Raw genomic sequence first — 20,150 nt, 5'->3', positions numbered from 1 at the left:
CAGTAGACAGAGCTGGGGCAGCTCTGGGAAGACTGCCACTTGCAGGCAATTTTAATGAAGAAAGCAACATGGCTCCAGTGCAATATGTCATAGAATCACAGAGTGGTTTTGACTGGAAGAGACCTTACAGATCATCTAGTTACAACCCCTTTTTTACAAAGACATTGTGTTCAGTTCTCCAGAGCTGCTTGCTGATATTCAACACACTCCCGTTAATCAAAGACCTAGTTTATAAATACCTTTTACCTCAGCAATCCTGAAACTACGAAGCACTACTGAGTAGCTCTCCTCCCTGAGTCCCATCTAATCTACACAGAGATCATTACAGTAATATTTGCTGAGTGACAGGATTCAATGCGTAGAACAGAACCAACTACCAGACCTGGCTATTTATTTGTTCATTCTGTGATCTGCAGTTCCTTTGGGAACATCTCTCTACTTGAGCCATACCAGATTTACACAGCCACTGCTGTCATTGGTATAGCAACTAGCTACTCAGGGGTTTCCTATGTGGACTACAACTGCTCAGTGCTTACCGCAATGTCAGGGTGTAGTCTCCCTGCATCTTGGTTGATGCATCACGCACCAGGAATGTCCCATCTGGCATGTCTCGTAATTTGTCATTTACTTCTTCCCTGGAGAATGGAAAGAAAGGTAAAATTACAAGTGCTAAAGACATGAATATAGAATGGTTTGTGCTGGAAAAGATCGCCTAGTTCCAAAACCCCTGCCACAGGCAGGGACACCTTCCACTAGACCAGGCTGCTCAAAGACCCTTCCAACCTGGCCTTGACAACTGCCAGGGATGGGATCATCTTTGCCACAGGTATCAGCACTGGAGGAAGGAAACCAAGCATGCATAAAGAGTTCAGTCTTCAAAATAACAGGCAATTCTCTTTCACACTCAGGCTCTCCGGTCTTCTAGGCCATCTAAAACAAGTCTGAACTTGTGTAGTTAAACTAAAAAATAGCAGCTGCAGTCAACTGCCACTTCGGAAGAAGTCTCTGTTCAAGCAACAGTAGCAGCTGTGTCTCAGAGTTCACAACCTTTCCCTGTAATCTGCTCAGGTTTTAAAGTCCACACTGGAAACAGGTGCCCTTTGAGAAGCCACTCCTGACCTCTTAAGAAATGGTCTCTAGCATCATGGCTCAGAGGTGTCTAGAGTTTAGCACAGTTTTAGTCTCAAGAGACTCATTATTGGCTTAACTCTGATCTTATTTACAGTAGTTTTAAACCACTACAACCTTTCTAGCTTCAGTGCAACTTTTCCTTATTTACAACTGAAGCAAAAGGATACTCAGTCCAGAACTTTAAGCCAAATGAAGAAATAGTTTAGTTAAAGTGAGTACCAGTAAGCATTTAGAAAATTATTTCATCTGAAAGATTAAGTGTCTTGCCAGGCTTAACTATTTCACTCATTCTATATCTCACTTTTATAAACAGCTCCCTACAGGATTAGAGGCACTAAACAACTTTGAATACGATCATTTGGAAACTAAAGTTTATCCAGTAGCCTCAACATTATCTAAGTCAGGCAGGAAGCCTACTTGCATCTTGAAAAGAAAAGTCAACAGCAGCTTTTTTGTTCAAATACTAAGGAACTAAAGCATTCTTACAAAATAGCCTTAGTTTTGATTCAGCTACCTGAAAGCCATTCTGTTCATAAAACTGACTCCTGTTAAGCATCAAGCGCATATCCACTTAGTCCTCTCAGAATATTTTACACATTGGCCACAGTTAACTCAAACAGCTCTCTTCTTTTTGAATGGATAGGTATGCTCTAAGGGCTTGGGCTTATGCCCATGAGTTGCACCCTGGAGCTCATGACAACATTTTGAGCACATGTTCTTGACTGAAGAAGACATGGCTCCTGCCCTGACAGCTTGATGCAGTCCGTACCCGCTGGCTGTCAAATTAGGGTTGTAAATAATTCCATCTTTACATGCGCGTGTATCACATTTTAATTTAATAAAGCCACTCCAATGTGATTTGTGCTGCATTAGCTCCTGCCATCACGTGCACTGTTAATTAAGGAACAAATCCAGAGTCAATAAACTGATACCAATATTGAGCAGTTTTAAACAAACCCTGCCTAGTGGGGTTTGGGATCAGGTTTTGTCACTTTACTGCAATTTAGAATTAATATCTATCAGAAAAATATCACTGCCGAGGCCCTTCAAAAGCAAGATCTATGCAGGTTTGCTTTGTAAAGATAAGGGTGGTACAATAAAGATATGAGAACTTTTTTTTCCTTCTGAGAACGTCAATGAACTACTGTGGCAAACATGCTTTTCTTGCCCCTATCTGGCAAAGTGTTTCAAAGTATTATGTGCACAAGTTTGAGCAATTCCTGATCACATTCCCAGCATGATCATGTTTCCCATTACAGATTCAAATGTAGACTCTTTAGAAGTGCCTTAAGAGAGGAAGGGATGACTGGACACTCCCATTCTTTTATGCAATTAAGTATATAAAACCTGGCACTTCATTTTCTGAACTTATCCCAACCTATCTATTTTCACAAGCACACAGAAAAGGGTTTTCTTAAGAGGGAAATCTTACTTGCTATGCTTCTGTGTCATCTGCTTAGTATAGCTGGTGATGGTTAGCATTTGTAAGAGCTATTTTTATACCAACATGTAATAGAAATCAATACACATGCAAATTTAACCAAATGTTAAAGAAACCAAAAATAAGAATGAAACTCTTTATTCTGAGCAAGCCTCCTATGGAAATTTTGCAGAACTGCATGCATCTCAGAGTTGTATGCTTACAAACCCTTATTAGTTAACATATTCAGAAGCACTTTTCTTTTGAATGAACTGATTTTCTCTATTTTAAAGACTCTGTGTATCTGAAGAAATTTACAAACCCAGAATAACTGTCACCAAGATTGGTAATATCTGCACCACAACAGTAACAACTTCAGCACAAGCCCTAAATCCAGTCAAATATTTTCATTTAGGTGCTTTACCAAGTATTAGCCCTGAAGCATTTCCTTCCTGTAAAATGCTGCCTGAAATGGCACGTTCTTTTTCTCTTTAACAGGCTTATTCTATTTTTAATGACATATTAATATATTTTAATGTATTTTAGTAATATTACTTACCTTGAGATGTCCCCCCAGTACCACTCTGCTTCCTGCAGAGAGAAACTGGAATTGTCCTTTATTCCATTTGTATTGACTGGAGTCATTGGTTTGGGGGGCTTTGGAGGAAGAGCTGAAAATGAAGGACATATTAAAGAAAGGTAAACAGGGGAAAATAATCACTAAACTGATAATAAAATGACAGTGAAAAGGCAAGAGAAAATATGCATCTTGAATTTTAAGCTCTCTCAAATGGAATTTGCCATTTTTTAAGAATTCTGAAATCAACCGCAGCACTGTGATCCCAGATTTCCTAGTACTCAAACCAAACAGGTACTTGAGGGAAGAAAAAGGAGTGGAATATGAGGAAACATGAGTTTTTGTTAAAAGGAAGACTGTCTCAGGCATGACTATGCAGGCAATCACCACCTAGAACTCCAAACAAGTTACAAAGGCGTGTTGTGTTTGAGAGCCACATCCTGGAGAACACTGTGCACCACTATGGAAAAACTCCTGTTGCTCAGGTATCACCACTCCTTATGGCAACTTGGAAGAGCAAACAGGTAGACTCTTCTTCAGAGGGAAGAATGCAAGCGAGAGAAGTGATAGCTGGGCAGTGGCACACCCAACATAGACCCAAGGTTCATGCTTCATACTAGATGTGTCATTTAGGCTCCTGTAGGCACAAAAGCTATGACTCTCAATGCTGCCAGACATGAGGTGATAACGGAAGGGGAAAGGGGACATTTGGTGCAGGCATTTAATAATGACCTCTTTACATAGCTGAAGTGTTTATCACAGGAAAGGTGATCTTACAAATCTCTAAATGACCAGCAGAACTACACATCTGTAGGCCTTGTGCATACCTGCCCAGAACTCCCCTATTCTGAATTCAAGACAAACAGGCTTTTATTTCAGTTCTCAAAATAGGTTATACAATGCAAGGGAATACAACACACTGAAGCTCTTTCTACTTGGCAAGTTTTTGCTCAAACAACTTCATAATGGTCTTGAATGTAAGCCCTGTATCAGAAGTAATTGAGCAGCCACAGGCATGCTCATGTAGTGCTCTCCCCTGCTTTGCAGAGGGTGGACTCTTCATCAAGAAGACTGCCACTGAAAGCGAGTACTTTTCCAGGCATTTCATGAGACAGTGTTTTACAGGGACAGGTCACATCTGAATTCAGAGTAAGAAAGCAACTACACACATTGATTTGCTACTAGCATATTTTTAAGTCAGACCCTGAACATCTGTGCTCCAGCCCTGTCCCCTAGCCATCAGATTACACAAGCATCAGCAAGCAGGCCTGACACACTGACAACAGCCATCTTTCAGATGCACACGATCCCAGCATACAGGAAGAAATACAAATAAAGGGAGCAGAAAGAAGATTTTGATCTCTACCTCCAGTGTGGAATGGCTTAATGCTGAGAGGTGTGCTACTTGGCACCATCCATCTGCTCACCTCCGAGACACACCTCCCACATTAAAGAAGAGAAAACAGTGTTCCAACTGCAGCTCCAAATACCATCTCATGTTGAATATCCAACACAGTAACTTTACTGTTCTCTTACAAACCAGTAGATACGTTAATCGAGCCAATCTAAACTAAATCTGAACCTTGACCCAGACATTTGCACCCTGGGGTTGCTGACCAAACACCTGATTCAGATAGCAGCATTCATTCTGCGGGAATGAGTATTAAACCGTAGCATACAGGTTCTTTTTATGGGGTGAGCTGGGAACTTTCAGGTGCACACATATCTAGTGAGGCAATAACAGGTCTTGTTATAAAAGGAAGGTGAAAACCTTTGGATTCAGTGAATTAGCTTCCTGGTTAGCAGGCTTCAGTTATTCCTTGCTCAACTACTACAGTTGTTTGTATAGCACCTAAGTATTTGTACAAGGCACCATTGAGAGTATGACAGTTGTAACCTTACTTTGCTTGAAGCTCCCAGCCCCATCCTATTTTGGAGACAGAGGAGCATATATCTAGGCTAAGCCTGTACAGTCAGCTGTATTTACTGTGTTCCACCTCCCGCATTCAAAGGTCCTGAATTTTCTAGAAAATGTCTTCACCTCCTCCCTCCTCCCCACCTCTCATCTGGACTCTGCTACCCTACATACAACAGGCCACATGCAGTGGTTCAGAGTCTCATCAGTGCCTGCACATGGCAGTAAATCTGAGTTCAGAAAACCTGTAGAAGTTCTGATCTACTGCCGAATCCTGCTAATTCCGAGTCATCAACAAGCACATATGACACTGTGGAGAATTCTTAGAAAGCTATACCAGCACTAACAATTATTTCACTGGGTCTTGCAAGTTCAGGCTTGGATGTTATCAAATACTTCAAGGTATTTTACACTGTAAAAGCCTGTTTTACAATGGTAATAGGGGCTTTCTAGAAGAGCCTTTCAAGTATTCCCTAGAGTACTTGAATACTTCTCTAGCCCTCCTTGTAAGATTAAGTCTTGCTCCTTTATATACTGTGGAATCATTTAGCAGCTTTGTTAGGGCTCACTCCAAAGCACTGGGCACAGAAAAGCAAACTAACAAAGACTAGAAAGGTAAGGAACAGGAGTTTGTCACACAGAGAACACTAGGCATTACACCAAATGTCCTCACCAGAAGTGAGGTTTTCTCCTTCTTTCCCTTAACGGGTAGGTATCAGTTCTCACTATCGGGGTTTCGTCTGCAGAACTTCCTTCTGCATGAGAAAACTGGAAGGAAATTCTTCCACGGAGAAGAATAAGGCTTGGACTAGTTCCTGTAAAACCTGACTCATGGAAGCCAGTCCTTTTCACAATAGACTTTTCAAAAATGCCTTTTAATAGCTTGCAGACTTAAAAAATACAAAAGTATTTGCAAGGGTGGATCCTGTTTCCAGAAAGCTATGGACCCAAGTCCTTACTTTCAATACTTTGAGCTCTTTGAGTCATAATAGATTTTCCCCTGTATTGGATACAGAACCAGATCCTGGCTATTGCTTTACCCAGCAGACTAACATGCCCACCCACTTCAGTGTTTCTTGGCTTGCCTTTCAGGCTGTATGACTGTAGCCTGTACAAATGGAGAACTGAGCACGAAGGTGGTTTAAACCCACAGCACAAAACCTGTGATGATAGAAGGGGAACATTTTGTAATACCATGGCAAGTGTGCTGTAACAGAGCACCCTATCCACCCTATTGCTGCTCTCGAAACACTGGCCCAATGGGTTGCTACATGAGGCATCCTAATAGTTTTTACTAGTACCTAGACAGTCCTAGCCACCTTGCTAGGAGAAATCCTGTGACGTTTTTATGAGATGCTACAGAGAGCCTTAAAGAGTCTAGAAATTTTTATTTAAATTAAAAAAAAAATCCAGTTTTGATGAACATTACAGAGATAAAATCCTACAGTAAAATAAAGCTGGCTTGAAGTCAACAGAAATGCTTTCAAGAACAGCCGTGTTTCTTTCCATGTCACTAGGTCCAATTCTGATCTAGCCACAGGCACAATCTTACTTTATCTCAGAACAAGCTCTGATTAGAGCGAATGATCCTCATGGTTTCTTGCCTCTTTTTTTCCTGGGAGAGAAAGAACATTGATCACAAGTGATTAACAGCACAATGGACCTATCTGGTCTAATAAGGAACTTGCTGTTAGCATTAGATACACAAGCATCTTTCTCCTACCACATCTCTAGGACAGCTTTACAGCACAAATCTTTCCAAAACCCAAGAGACAACAACTCAGCTGGACCATTCAATTCCACATGAGTGCATTCCCAAAATCAGGTTCAGCCTTCAGTGACCGCTTGGCACACAGTGATGACAGCAGACTGGCTTTTCCTTATGCACTAGCCGACATCCCTGCTTTTTCTTTCTTTAGCAACTCTAGTCCCCTCTTCCTAGCTTCCCCAAGCAGCCTAGCTTGAGCTAAATCCCAATCCCTGATCAGTGTCACTTAGAAGGGCAGAAATAAGAAAAGGAGCTGGTGATGAAGTGGAGGCAACAGCAGCCAATGCGGGCTGGACCCTGGATCGGATGTTGCTGACGTCAGGGCCCGGAAGGCTGCTGTGCCGGCTCCAGCAGGTAGCTTCAGCTGAGCTGCTCTGCAGAGTGCAGCGCAGGCCCTCAGAGAGAAAAGCCTATTGATTAGGCTTTGCCAAGGTAATTTTTTTTTTATGCTTTCTTGACTGCATAGAATTGCTTTTTATAAAGGCTATTCAACATTTATTTGACTTGATTCCCTGAAATTCAAACCACCTCCAACACCAAGACAACCAAGAAAGCTGTCAAGTGCTGAAGTTTAGCACCATTGTATTTTTTTTAAAGTCTCTTACATAAAATAGTAGCCTATATTAATCCTGAGTTTAACTTCTGCACAGTACTCCGTGACATCCATGAAATAGGCAGTTTCCCCAGTCAGGTTTTTGAATGAAAAACTTCAAAAATTTACATGATCTAAGAGCCACTGATCCCTATGCATGAAGGCTTCCAATGGCACTAATTCTAACAGAATGAAAGCAGAGGAATGTCTTGGGTCTCCAAGTGCTACATCCACACAACACCCAGTCAAGCAGCCCAAACTTCTCTGGCTGCAGTATTTGTGTACATGATCAACCTGCCAGTCAATTCAACTCCAATTTGCAGTTTTAAGGAAGGTGCCACTTAATCCCAAGAATGGCACCATAACTTCCTACTTCCAGTATTTTCCAAGAGCTGCAGGCTAGATACCTAAAACCACAGCAGGTTTAAACCGTTAAAATAATCGTAACTACCAAGTATTCTGATGAGAAAATGTTAATACACTCAGCACTTCCATGAGCTTGTTTACAACCTTCTTTCTGATGGTCACAGTCAACTCTCCTTCCACATTGTGACAAGCAGAAAACAGATCAGAGGATTTCCAAGACAGTTACCCAGCTTCAAAAAGGCTGATGTACAGTAGATACTCTATAAACCATAATATAAACCTCCAGAAAATGTCATTTCCATTACATGGAAACATACAAGTAATCCATGGTGAGGCCAGCTAACGTTGTAATGACAGAGTCCTTAAGGACAGAAGGGCTTTCCCTTTGGAGGTATAGATGAAGACTTGGAATGAAATTGTAGGCTAGCTTTCTAAAAAACAGAAAAGTCTCCCAACCTTTAACTGCTCTCTGTAGTCCTAATTTCTCACTTTTCTCAATTTCGGTAACAGTTTTAAGGCAAAGCCTCAAAATCCCTCCCTCCCTTAATAGCCCTATAATTTCCCCTGCTGCACAAGACCCCCTTCAAGACACTTGAGCAAAAAAGCATACGCTGAACAAAGGTGCTTTTTGCACCCTGTTCCCATGACACTGTACCTGGTGTGCAAGACAGACCAGTGAGACACCATGTTTTCAGGGAGATCCTCCACCTGACAAAGAGGAGTGTCGCACACACCTGCTGACAGCAGTTCATTCCTCACCACCGGCAGGTCAGTGATCTTGGAACTCCACGTCTCGCCTCTTCAGTTCTCTTGCCAAGAGCCCTTTTGAAAAGCACTGAGCACCAGTGCCCTTCGAAACTGCCCTTCCTCAAAGGCCAGCTAGCACGCACCGAGAGCTCCTCCAGGGACGGGGAAGGGAGCTACTCAATCACATTATTGCTGGCCACAGAACCTCAGGCATGCTCACATTATTGCTCTCCTCCCCCAAAACAGGCGAGATGCCAAAGAGTAAGACATATTCAAAGAACTGAAGTCTTTCAATATCTCATTACAGAAAACAGCAGACAAGTTGGCAGGAATCCAGGCAGGCTTCCAATGAAAACACTCCCATTATAGCTTTGCTTGTGTTTCTATGAACTTTCATAAAAACCAACACCTTTAAGAAATATTTCAGTTTTGATTAATAGGCTTTTTTGATAAAGATCTGTTTTGTTTGAAAACTCCCCAGTTATCCTGTCCTCTCCCACATCTCCCAACCACTGTTTAAGCTCCTACAGCCTGCCAGACTTCTGCTGCGCTCTGCTCTTCACAAGCATCCACAGCTACTGCACAGGTTAAAGATTATCTGCTTCAGGACACCTGCAGAATCATGGACAACAGTGTGTGAAGAAGAGCTGGCTTCAATTCAGAATTCTTTGGGGCATTATACAAGTACCCCTCAACTACTTTGCAAAGCTTCTTACTCCATGGCTGAGACAGAAGAAATGGAAAATGCTCACTGCCAGATAAATGACACTGGCATCTTCTGACTTCTGTATTACAAGGTAACATAGCACAGAGGCTGGAATGAAGAGGAGATGCTAAGTTGTGAAGCCAGAAAACCTCAACTTCCCAATTATTTTCACTGCTCGATGAAAAACAGTTTTCCTTTCAACCCAGACCTTAGTGCAACAGCTGCCAAGCTACAGCAGTGTCAGAGGTTCCATGATCATCAGGGCTGAGACGTCTGTTCCAAAGTTAACATGAGGAGGATAAAAAGGATAAACCCTCTTTTACCTACTAAGCATAATTAGCACACTATTAATAAGCTAGATACGTTTTAGAACTTTTGCCATACTTCATCACTCAAAGATTGTCACTACCCAGCATCACATGCTCAGCTCACTTCAGGAAGGAACAGCTTTATCTCCCAGCCAGCAGGCCCAGGCTTTTACCACATTTTTGGACGAAAATTCACAGCAGACCTTTTATAGTCCATGAAAGCCTGAAATATTCTATAAGAACAACTGTAATTTATAGTATCCAATGGCAGGTCACAAATACTAAACAATAAAAGTAAATGTAAAATGCAAGGAGCAAGTAGATTCTCCTTTTTGCTTATTAACTAAAAACAGTTCTTCAACTGCCTTCACCGAAGAAATACTTCAACATGTTTTCTACCCCTACCCCTCCACAGGTAGAGCCTTCAAATGGCTATTAAAAAATACTCTTTGGTCAATACATGGAAATAGACTCTGGATAAAAGTAAGGACAACACAAAATCCAGCATAAACAGAGCTCCAGTAATTTAGAATTAAGAACTAATTTTTCATCGTGGGAGACAGAGAGTGAAGTCACACACTGTGGCTAGGAGACCAACCAAAGCCAAAATAAAAAGGTTTTTTTTAAATGAAAACAGCCCAGGGCTGTTTTCCTCAGATATTTCAAAGACTAACCATTCATCCAGGCATCAGGTACAAACCTCATAGAAGAACCAATTCACAGAAATAATTGACACTACTGAGAAGTTTGCTGCACATGAGCTTACTTAAAAATAATACAGCTGTAAACACATATGACGCTGCTCTAAGCAGCATTTTATTTCAGCTTACCACTAAATCTGATCTTTCAGAGCAGTATGTAAAATTGTTCTTCATACAGTACCTGTCCTTGCGTGATGCCAAACTATGTTCTAGTTACCAAAGTAGGAATATTTCAACACCATCTAAATTGCTAACAGAGATCCATCTAAATCAAGATCAAAAGGTGCGTTTCAAATCAACACTCCAGAAGAAATGTGAAGGTAGGAAAGCATTCAGAGGAAAATTGTTGTACATTTTGTCACGCATCATTTTTTTCTAAGAACCCTGATCCTGAAGGACACTCAATTGAGGCAGAAGAGCCAACCCATGCAGTCCTACACAGTGCCCTCAGTAGAAGCTGAGATTCAGAGCAGGCATGGAGCAGCCTCAGACTGCACAGCCACTGTGCATGGTGAGATCTCAAGGTAATAAAAGAAATGGATCCAATCTCCTCACTCAAGTACACTATAATCTTCAAAATATTTTAATGAAATCCATTCCACAGCAGCACTTTCGCTTCTTCCACTGTCCAAAAACTTATCAGTGAGACTGTACTCTACCCTTCAAAATACAAAGGATCTTCAACATTGATCTCATTGATTCAAGCTTCCTTGCATCCTTCAAGAGATTACATTTGGAGACAGGAGATGAATCAGAGTAAAGATGCCACAAGCACCAAAGACTTCTAATTCGACACTTGGGAGCAGCTCCTCAGAGGGCAAACAATCTAGATTCCTATGATGTCCCCAAGATGACTATACAGGGTAGTGCAGCAGGAGTACTGACAGCTTGGAAAATTCAATTACAACATACAAATTCAGGCTGTAACAAACAACAGAACTTACAGGCACAATATTGCCAATGAACCTCTCATCCATCTCACCTCTAAAATATTTTCCTGGGGCAGGTGTTGGAGGGTAAATCCTACTAGCCACACTCGAATCAAAACACACCCTAAAAGTGGGCTGTGTTCCCTCATTACAGCAGTTTTTCCTGTAATTCTGCTGCAGCAGCTCTAGTTTTGGGTTTAATTTTTTTGCGGATAAGGACTGATGGTTTTTCGATTTGTCCAAACCGACAAATTTTTGTGCTGAGAAACATGACGTTTTTCAAGTCTTTTCTAAATAATATCTGATTTAAGAAGTAACATTCCTATCATTAAAATAAAACAAAAAAACAACCAAAACAAAATATTTTTCCAGTTCACAAAAACTAGTAGAGACTCTGGGTGAATGTTAGAAGCAGCCACAGGCTGAAGCAGTTGAAGTGTTTCATCTCCTTTTTCAAAGAACGCTGGATGGAAGGCTCTTATAGAACTCCCTGCATATAGCCACTGTTCTTCAGGAGAACTAGAAGAACTTGACATGCTGGAATATATTCATTGAAATATTGCAAAGTCTTTGTCTATTGAGTGGAGGACACAGCAAAGATGACAGACCATGAATATCTCTTCTAAAGAGGTAACATCCATCACATTGTTTGGGGGCTCAGCATTAGCCCGTATGCTGTAGTTCAGACTATGTGGAGAAGCACATTCTTGCTTACTTACCCCTTGTGCAGATTTTAACCTGTCAGAAGAAGTGAGATAAAAAGCAGAAGAAAAAAAAAACCCAAACCCAAAAGCCCCTCCCTTCCCCCCATTTCTATAGTGGCATTTAGTACACAAGCAGAGACTTACTTTGAGCATTACTCAGCAACCTACTTTACAGAAACGAGTTTCCAAAAATCCAGCCAGAACAGACCTCTTGCTTTAACAGGGCCAAAGTTTTACAGCAACCTGTTTCAACAGAGTTAACAGTCTTTTTGACAATAATAAAGCCTCAGCTTCAAAATATACAGGGAATGCTGATAAAAGTGTTCGTCATGGTGTTGTTTCTAGTGTTCTCTAGCTCTCTGCCCAAAAAGTGACTCACTAAACAGCCAACATGGGATGATGTAAGGCACCCAACTGCTTTTAATACTGGGCACAGAAGTGTATGACCAGCTATGCCACCCTGTTTTCCCAAGCTGTAGAGCAAAGATAAGACCAAATAGCTTCATTCTGGAGTAAGATATCATGCAGGCAATGGCAAAGACAGAAGTCAACTCTGCTGCTGGGGAAAACAATATTCCCCAGTGGAAACACCAAGAAGAGCCTTCTACTTTTAAAAAAGTGAGGCAGAAGGTCACAACACAGTGATTAATTCCTGTCAGGTACAGTCATCATACAATATACAATTGTTCAGAACAATTGCATAAATAACGTTTGCTGCAGGTTTTGCCTTCAAACACCCTCAAAGAGCTTAGTTTCTTCTCAGAACATTCTCCCATATTTTAGTTTGCATAAACCTACAGCTTTACGAAAACACAGAGCTGAACAACTCCCTCCAGCAAGCTTTCCCTGCCCAACTATTTCTATATCATCTGAGAGCATCCTGATAAATAAAAATGTCAGCCTTTTAAAGCAGGCTCTCCCATCTGAAGCAAAACATCATTTCACTTTATATTAATGCTATTTTTTGTGTTAATGTATTTAATTGAAAGCTGATGAGTGATATTCTTTAACAGTTAGAGCCATCAAAATGAAAACCAAATGCTAGGAATGCAAAAGCAAGCCTGAAAATGCAATCAGAAATAAAAAGTGATTACAGCAGTCTTGAAATGAAAAGGCCAACAGAGAAATCTAGGTGTAACAAGAACAGAATACAAGCATTTCACATCACTGTTGTCATAGGAGCTGAGACTCAAAGTCAAAGCATTTCCCATGATACACAGAATACAAGCAACTGAACCTTATTTATTCCCTGCAAAACAGTCTGCACAAACTCCCCTTCTGTAAGAAGGAAGCTCTCCACCCCCAGCATCTGCTGTTTTAAAATCATTATCTTCAGTAAGACTGAAATTTGCAGTGAAGACAGTTGCTGCTACAGTGCTGCTGTCTTGACTGCATGCAGGAGTACAACTACACATTTTTAAGATATGTAGGAGAAGAACTTTGATAAGCTTCTGGAGTCAGCCCAGAAAAAGCTGAAGGACAATACTGACAATGCTATTAAAATTTGCATCTGTTCTCCCACTGGAAAACTAGTCAGGCATAGACATGCAGTGTTCACCTACATCGGGCCATTGCATACCACAAACCCTATTTGAGAAGCCACAGTCAGTTTCCACTATAACACTGATAATGATACAGCATGACTGGTATCCGAGTAAATGCTGCGCTTGAGATCCAAACCCTGTGTTTTCCAAATTACAATTATAGTATCATTCCCCTAAAACAAGGGTTGTCAAATTATATATGAGTAGAAAATAGAAACTATAATGAATAAATACACTTTTTCCCTTCAGTACTTGTCTACCTCATACAATGGCAGTACTGCTTTTGCAAAGCCTATAGATTACTGCTGCTCTCCCCTAATTATTAAAAGATTTTGTATCACCAGCATTTTTACAGTTGGTCCCAGCACAAGGCAAGGAAGAGCAGTGTTCTTGAAAAAGATGGCTGGATCAAGTAATAAATGTTGTTGATCATATTTGGGCCTAACAGGCTCCAACAAGGTATCTTTCATATAGCTTTAGGACAAACACTTACTCTATTATCTTCCCACAGAGAGAGCCCATTCTGCACTAGTAAGCCTACTTCTAAAACTTGTGGTTTTCTTCATAACCCACACAATGAAAGTAACCTCTAAACTGCAGTTGAGCCAAATATCTTTGCTGACATCTGTATCTCAAATCCCAGTGGAACACTCTTACTGATTTTCATCCAACTGTGACAAAATGTATTCAGTGATTACACATTTTATCATCAGCACAACGGATAATATATCGCACATCTACAGAGGGAAAGACATTACTTTGCCCTATTAATTAGAAGCGAGAAAACACAAAGGTAGTAATGCTTTTGGTGCTCTAGTAACTTTTGCAGTCAATTCCACATCCTCCATTCAAACACTTAACTTCTGGCAGTAACAACTTTTTTCAGACCGGAACGGATGTTGTTAAATAAAAACTAAATTCAATCCAGTAACCTTTTTCCTTGTCTCTTCAGACAGCAAGACCCACAGCAGGAACAAACATGCAAGTGAACCCTGACAGCCAGTTTCCTAATGCCAGAACCACCATATGATGCTGCTATGGACATAATACTCTAAATTAGTCCTGGTCATAAAGTTTAGAAGCTACTATGTTAGTAGTATGCAACTGATGGCTCCAGTTTTGTCCTTAGACAAAAAGATATTAAGTTGCAACTAGTATATTTGCCACATATAGATGCTACCTTATGCCAGTGATACATTTTATTATGCATTTATACATGCAAGCAGAAGGAGTCACCTCACTGTTTGTCACTGTTGTTGCTCCTGTATTAGTTGTACTGCTCTAAGGCATGCTTTCCAAGGCTGTCAGAACTGAATCCCTAGTTCCACTGCTCTATTTCTATTTAGGAAAACTGTCCCGCTCCTATGTTTAGGATGGATTAAAAGCTACCAATCCCTTGTTGCCCACCTCTGCTGGAGTTGGAGAAAACTCATTGAGCAAGGCACCAACTTCATTACTACTTCTGAACTTCTGAGCAAGCCTTCTAGCAGAGAGGCTTCAGGACCTGCTCTGAACATCCATTTGCACCTACAATCCTGGATAGAAAACACGAGCACACTGATAAGCTGGTGCAGGTGCACTGAAGCCTGACAGAAGCTATGGCTGCGCTGCAGGCTGCCTGCCATCACAGGGTTTTATTTCTGCATTATTATTGGGCCACGCTAAGGTGGGTATTGAGACAGCCTGCCAAGATAAATTAAAGAGCTACTGGCCCTTAACAAGAAACAGTATCCCCATCCTTGACTTAGAGGTTACGGGTGACACCACGCATTATGTTCACCTTGCTCTTGTCTTCTGCCTCAAGTTTAGATGCACTAAAATGTAATCACCAACAGTCATGCGTGATTTGAGCCACTTGGCTCCCAGTATCAGTCGATGCCCAGCACTGCAGCATAAAGCCCAACCAGGGATCTCCTCACACAAGTTCTGCGAACAAAAGAGTGTGCTGCCTCCTTTGGCAGCGGACACACTCGCTGCATACTGTTAGTTTGTGCGCTGCTGAGAAAACATATTGCCACCATTCAGCTGCTCAGGAACTCCAGACACAGCGCAGGGGAATGCTACACTGAAAACCTTCACAAATTTTTGTTGGAACCAGGCCAAATGGAGTTGTGGTTGTTACCGGGTGCAAATGCAGTGACTTTATTTCAAGGCATGCCGAGCGTTAAAGCGTTCCAAATAAATTCCTCCACACTCCCCTTAGGGATGACCTATCATCCCAGACAAGAAAATGCTTTCCCACCCCACCACTTCTGGATGAGTTAGAAGCAGGCCACCTCTGCCACACTCTCCCTCCTTTCCCCTGCAATTTAAAAGTTATAGTTCTACAAAATCGGGATGTATACATGGGATTCACCTCATGCATTGTTACCAGCTCTAGCTTTTCTAGTTGAAAAATATGAAAGTAAGTGAACACTTCAGAGACCAGCATGTAACATTAAGTCCTTTTGATAACTGGTGCTTGGACCATATAAAGCCCTGAACCCTGACAATAGGGCTCCAATGATGGAAATATTGCCATCATTAATGACAGAAATGCTGCTTCTTAATGTAAAGTTAGGCTGCATGGCCAAATTCCTGCAGAAATACTAGAAAGTTTTTCTGACCAGTTCAGTCAGACAAGCCCTTTTAGCAGCCTCCTTGCACTGAGCCATTCAAGGGGCTTTAGTTTTTCTAATAAACCCCACCACGCCAATTGTTTGAAGTCACCTACAATGGAGCTTGGGTTTTTGTTCACTTGATGCAAGCAAACACAAACACTAACCTCCTGAATAGTTAAAAGCATTTACAGGAAAGCTATCCTTTGAAATTCACAAAAGCAAACAGATTTCACTGAACTTCATGCTTTCAGGAATAACATCTAAAAATAGGTAGCGTCAGCTATGCAAGAATTTAGTGTAGTGGCCAGTATTGTGTGTCTGAGAGATCTGTCCAATTTTTGAAGCGTCAGTTACTAAGGGAAGTGAGTACAGCTCCTTGAGATCCAAAAATCTCAGGATGATCACCTCCTCCTCTTTTAATTAAAGTACCACATACCTATGGAGAGGAAAAAAAAGAGCTCACTGCACTGAAACAAAGGGACTAAACCACACTTGGAGATACACGCCACAATTCAAGCACAGATTGAAAAGTGCATTTTGAAAGTCTAGCAGTACATGCCACACAGAAGATACCACTTAGAAGTAATTATTTGCTATCAATTTCTCTGCCAGCTATGATTTTGAGTGCATATTTTACTGTAGCTTCTTGGCTGTGCAGATCAGAGACCAGAGAACATAAAGGCCCTTCAATCCTCTTACTGCTCTCACCCTGTTAGACTCTTACAGGTAGAGATATGGTTTCACCAGTACCCATTTCTGCTTTATTACCAAAGACTCAACTTCTTCTTCTCGTAAGCCTTCTCCCTCTCTCTTCAGGCACAAAAGAAACTTTGTCCCATCTGAAAACTTCAGGCAAACACATTTCTACATTTTCAGCACTGTCAATACATTAAATAAATAAGAAGTTGCATCAAACCCTTCTCAACGAGGTTATTAAGCATTATCAAAGTAACAGTGCCTCCAGGGATGGATTCCAGCTGTTCCCAGGTTTTATTCCCCCAGCACCAAGACCCAGCAACAACACACACTTCATCTGTCAATGATGGAAGAGAGCTGGCGAGAAAAGGGGCTCGGAGACTGTAAAAGCGATTAAACTGGAACTGAATGGAGGTAGGTAAATCACTACCATCAAAGTGTTACAGGCGCATAAAGGCACACAGGTGAAGAGGCTAATAAAACCGCTTCTCGAGCAGCGAATACAGCCAAAATATACGGTTTTCAATAAAGGCTTAAAAAAAATAAAAGAGACTCGGGAGAGGGGCTGCGAGCAGCTCCCCTCCTCCTGCCTCTATCCACCTCCCAAAATGCACCATAAATCGCAGTTATCTTCCCACTCTCCCCCCCAAAAAAACAACCACCCCAATATTAGAATACTTTCACCCAGGAGATTGCGGTTCAAGTCCCTGGAAAGTTTATGCAAAGTTTAACTACAGATTATTTGTATTTTCCCCTTCCCCTCTGCAGATCCCCCCCCTCCTTCCTCAAACGGGAAAAGTCTGCAGGGAGGAGGCAGGAATGAAAAGCAGCCCCGACCCCTCTGCGAGGGGTGCCGGGGCAGGCACGCAGGCTCCAGCTCCCTACCTGGAGGGTCCATCTCAATGTAAAAGATCAGCTCAGTGGAATAGGGCATCATCACTTCCCTCCAGTCCGGGTCATCGCGGTCCATATCCCACACCGTGTTGTACATCGCGACAGCCGAGTCCCGGCAGGTTTACAATTAAGAGGCTGGCTCTATCGGCTTTTAATGGAGAGGGAGGGGAAAAAAGGGGAGGAAAAAAAGCCGAAAAGAATCCACCCCGCTCTAAAATAATACTTTTAGGGAAAAAAAAAATATCGCAAAATTAAACTTAATTAAAAAACCCTACCACACAAGCCACCTCAGCAGCTGCCCTGCAAGAACTAAGATAGGTAGTTACATATATATATATATATAAAATATACGTAGAGAGAGTGCTTTTTGTTTAAAAAGACACCTTTCCACAGAAAAGCCACTTTCCTGAAGCCTCTCTAAAAATCGCCATATTCGGGGTCTTTTTTAAAACACCGGGCTGAAAGCAAAACAAAACCCCGTCACAAAAGCCGCGGGGGGGGAAAGATGTGAAGAAGCGGGTAAAAAGGGGCGATTTCAGTCTCTGGATGAATTCAGTCCACCGGCTGAGGAGGAAGAGAAAGGAGCGGCCGGCGGGCAACAATAACGGCGGGCGTAGAGCCCGAGCGGGGCGGGCGGCGCTGGGGGCCGCTCGGTGCGGGTCGGGTCGGCTCAGCGCTGGGCGGGCAGCCCGCGGCGTGTCCCGCCGTGCCCAGCTGTGGGCCCGGCGCGGCGCAGGCGGGAGGCGCTGGCCCGGGATGCGGCGGGCGGCAGCGCCGGGCTCGGAGCGATGCGGCCGGCCCCGCTAGGCTTCATTTTAAGAGGCTCTGAGGGGCCCAACCGTCGCCAACCGCCTCTTGGCGAGGACGAGGCCACGCCCCCAAACCGGCGCCGCGGGGGCGGGGCTTCGCGCCGGCTTTTTAACCCCTTCCGGAACAACGGGGTTGGGGGGGTTGCGCGTGTGTGAGCGGGCGCTTCCACAAAGCCAGAGGAGGGGGTGAGCAAAAAACCCTCCCCGCTCTTCCCGCCTGCGTGACATGCCCACGAAAGAAAACATGGCACAAAAACCAAATCTTATTTCCCTTCTTTTCTAACTTTTATCCGGGTCCCGTTCTCCACTGCCGTCCCTTCTCTCGCCACTTTTTCCTAGCCCTCCTCCTCCCCCCTTCTGAGGAGAGCGGGGGAGGTGGTAGGTCCCTCGGCTGGCCTGTCGCCAAGGGGCCGCTGCCGCGGAGCACGCGCGGGGGGGACGGGGCGAGCCCAGTTGCCAGAGCTGCCGTCTTTGTCTGAGGGAGCAGTGAGCGCCGGGATTGGCAGAGGGCTCCGGACAGCCCACCCAATCAGCTGGCGGTGAAGCCGGCCGGCTCGATGGCGATTGGCTGGGAGCCGCAGTTACTAAGCGGGACAAAGGAAGGCGAGCCCTGAGGCGGAGAGGGGGCGCGGGGCTGAGGGGGTGCGCGGGTGGCCCTGTACCGCGTCCCGGCCCGGCCCGGACCCAAAGCCCCGTCACAACCGGACCCAATGCTGCCGCTGGGGAGATGTCCCCTGCCCACAGCGACGAGGGGTGCACTCCCCCCCCCCTTCCCCCCGGCCGGTGCCCCGCAGCTCCGGGCCTTCCTGCTAACCCCCAGCTAGGGCCGGCTCCGCTCTGGGGCCTGTGGGAGCGGGCCGCGGCTCTAGGCCCAGCAGGCCGTTTGCAGGTAGAGTCCTCGTGTCCTGCTGGGGTTTAGGTGGGCTGACCTCACTGCACCGCCCGCAGCTGCTGCCAGACACACGGGCTGTCCTCCCTGCCTTGCCTGGCATCCGTCATAACCTGCGTGACGGCATCATAACCATCCGCTAACTAGAGTGTGACCCTCGGGAAACCGAATGCTCGTTCTAGAGATGTAACCAAGGGGGAAATAAAAGCTGAGGGAAAGGCGCCAAACCGTGTGGCAGCTTCTGACAAGTTTGGGGTAAAATTTGAGCTGCAAACAAACCCAAAGCTGAACCTCAGACTGCTTACTAGCCGCATCCCGATAGCAGCTACAGCCCACAGCCCACAGGCACCGGCGGGAGGCAGAACTGCAGCCAGCTCGGCAGTCAGCTTTGGTCTTAGCGAGGGGAAGCATCCTTAAAGAAAGGCAAAATGACAGCTGTTGAGAAATTCAGGAAAAAACCCTTTCTGGAGACTTCCAGACAGTGTCGCAGGCACAAGGGCAGGCGAGCACCTTGATCTGCTGCGGAGATGTCAGGGAATGTTAAAAAACTCAGCGCTGAAGTTGCCCACTTTATTTGTACTTTAAAAGCATGGAAGAGTAAGCTATGAATAATTTCTCCTGCTTTAGCACTGAGTAGACAGCTCCTGAAAGTGTACTTCTGGCTTCAGTGAACCGGAGGGTGACTGCAACACTGAGTAACTGAAAGGCTCTACCCAAAGTAAGAGTATGTGGGAAGAGGATCTGAAGGTTGCTGATGTATCACAACTTTCATGGCAAGCGACTGGGAGCAGCACTGCTCCAGTAACAGAGTTCCTCGAGGGACGGACAGCTGCAGAGGAGCACAGGGCTTTGAT

The 20,150-nt window shown here is 43.6% G+C and overlaps 1 protein-coding gene across 3 annotated transcripts in view; it reads right to left on the bottom strand.

Moving 5' to 3' along the window:
• PIK3R3 (phosphoinositide-3-kinase regulatory subunit 3) overlaps positions 1–20,150 on the bottom strand; it is a 79,792-nt gene that overhangs the window by 14,194 nt on the left and 45,448 nt on the right. For 2 of the 3 annotated variants that reach the window (XM_061451353.1, XM_061451351.1), the window contains exons 8-9: positions 3,111–3,222; positions 537–635 (exon numbers count right to left, since the gene is read on the bottom strand). In XM_061451353.1, coding sequence (XP_061307337.1) covers positions 537–635; positions 3,111–3,222 — 211 coding nt within the window. Of the gene's footprint in view, positions 1–536; positions 636–3,110; positions 3,223–17,589; positions 18,327–20,150 lie in introns of those variants that run through there. The other variant, XM_061451352.1, reaches the window with a different exon arrangement.

Source organism: Pezoporus flaviventris, unplaced genomic scaffold (genome assembly GCF_033815535.1).
Source record: "Pezoporus flaviventris isolate CSIRO_AGI_PZ_B2104156 unplaced genomic scaffold, CSIRO_AGI_Pfla_v1 ptg000013l, whole genome shotgun sequence".
Classification (NCBI taxonomy): domain Eukaryota; kingdom Metazoa; phylum Chordata; class Aves; order Psittaciformes; family Psittacidae; genus Pezoporus; species Pezoporus flaviventris.
This window is presented reverse-complemented; position numbering and strand designations above follow the sequence as displayed.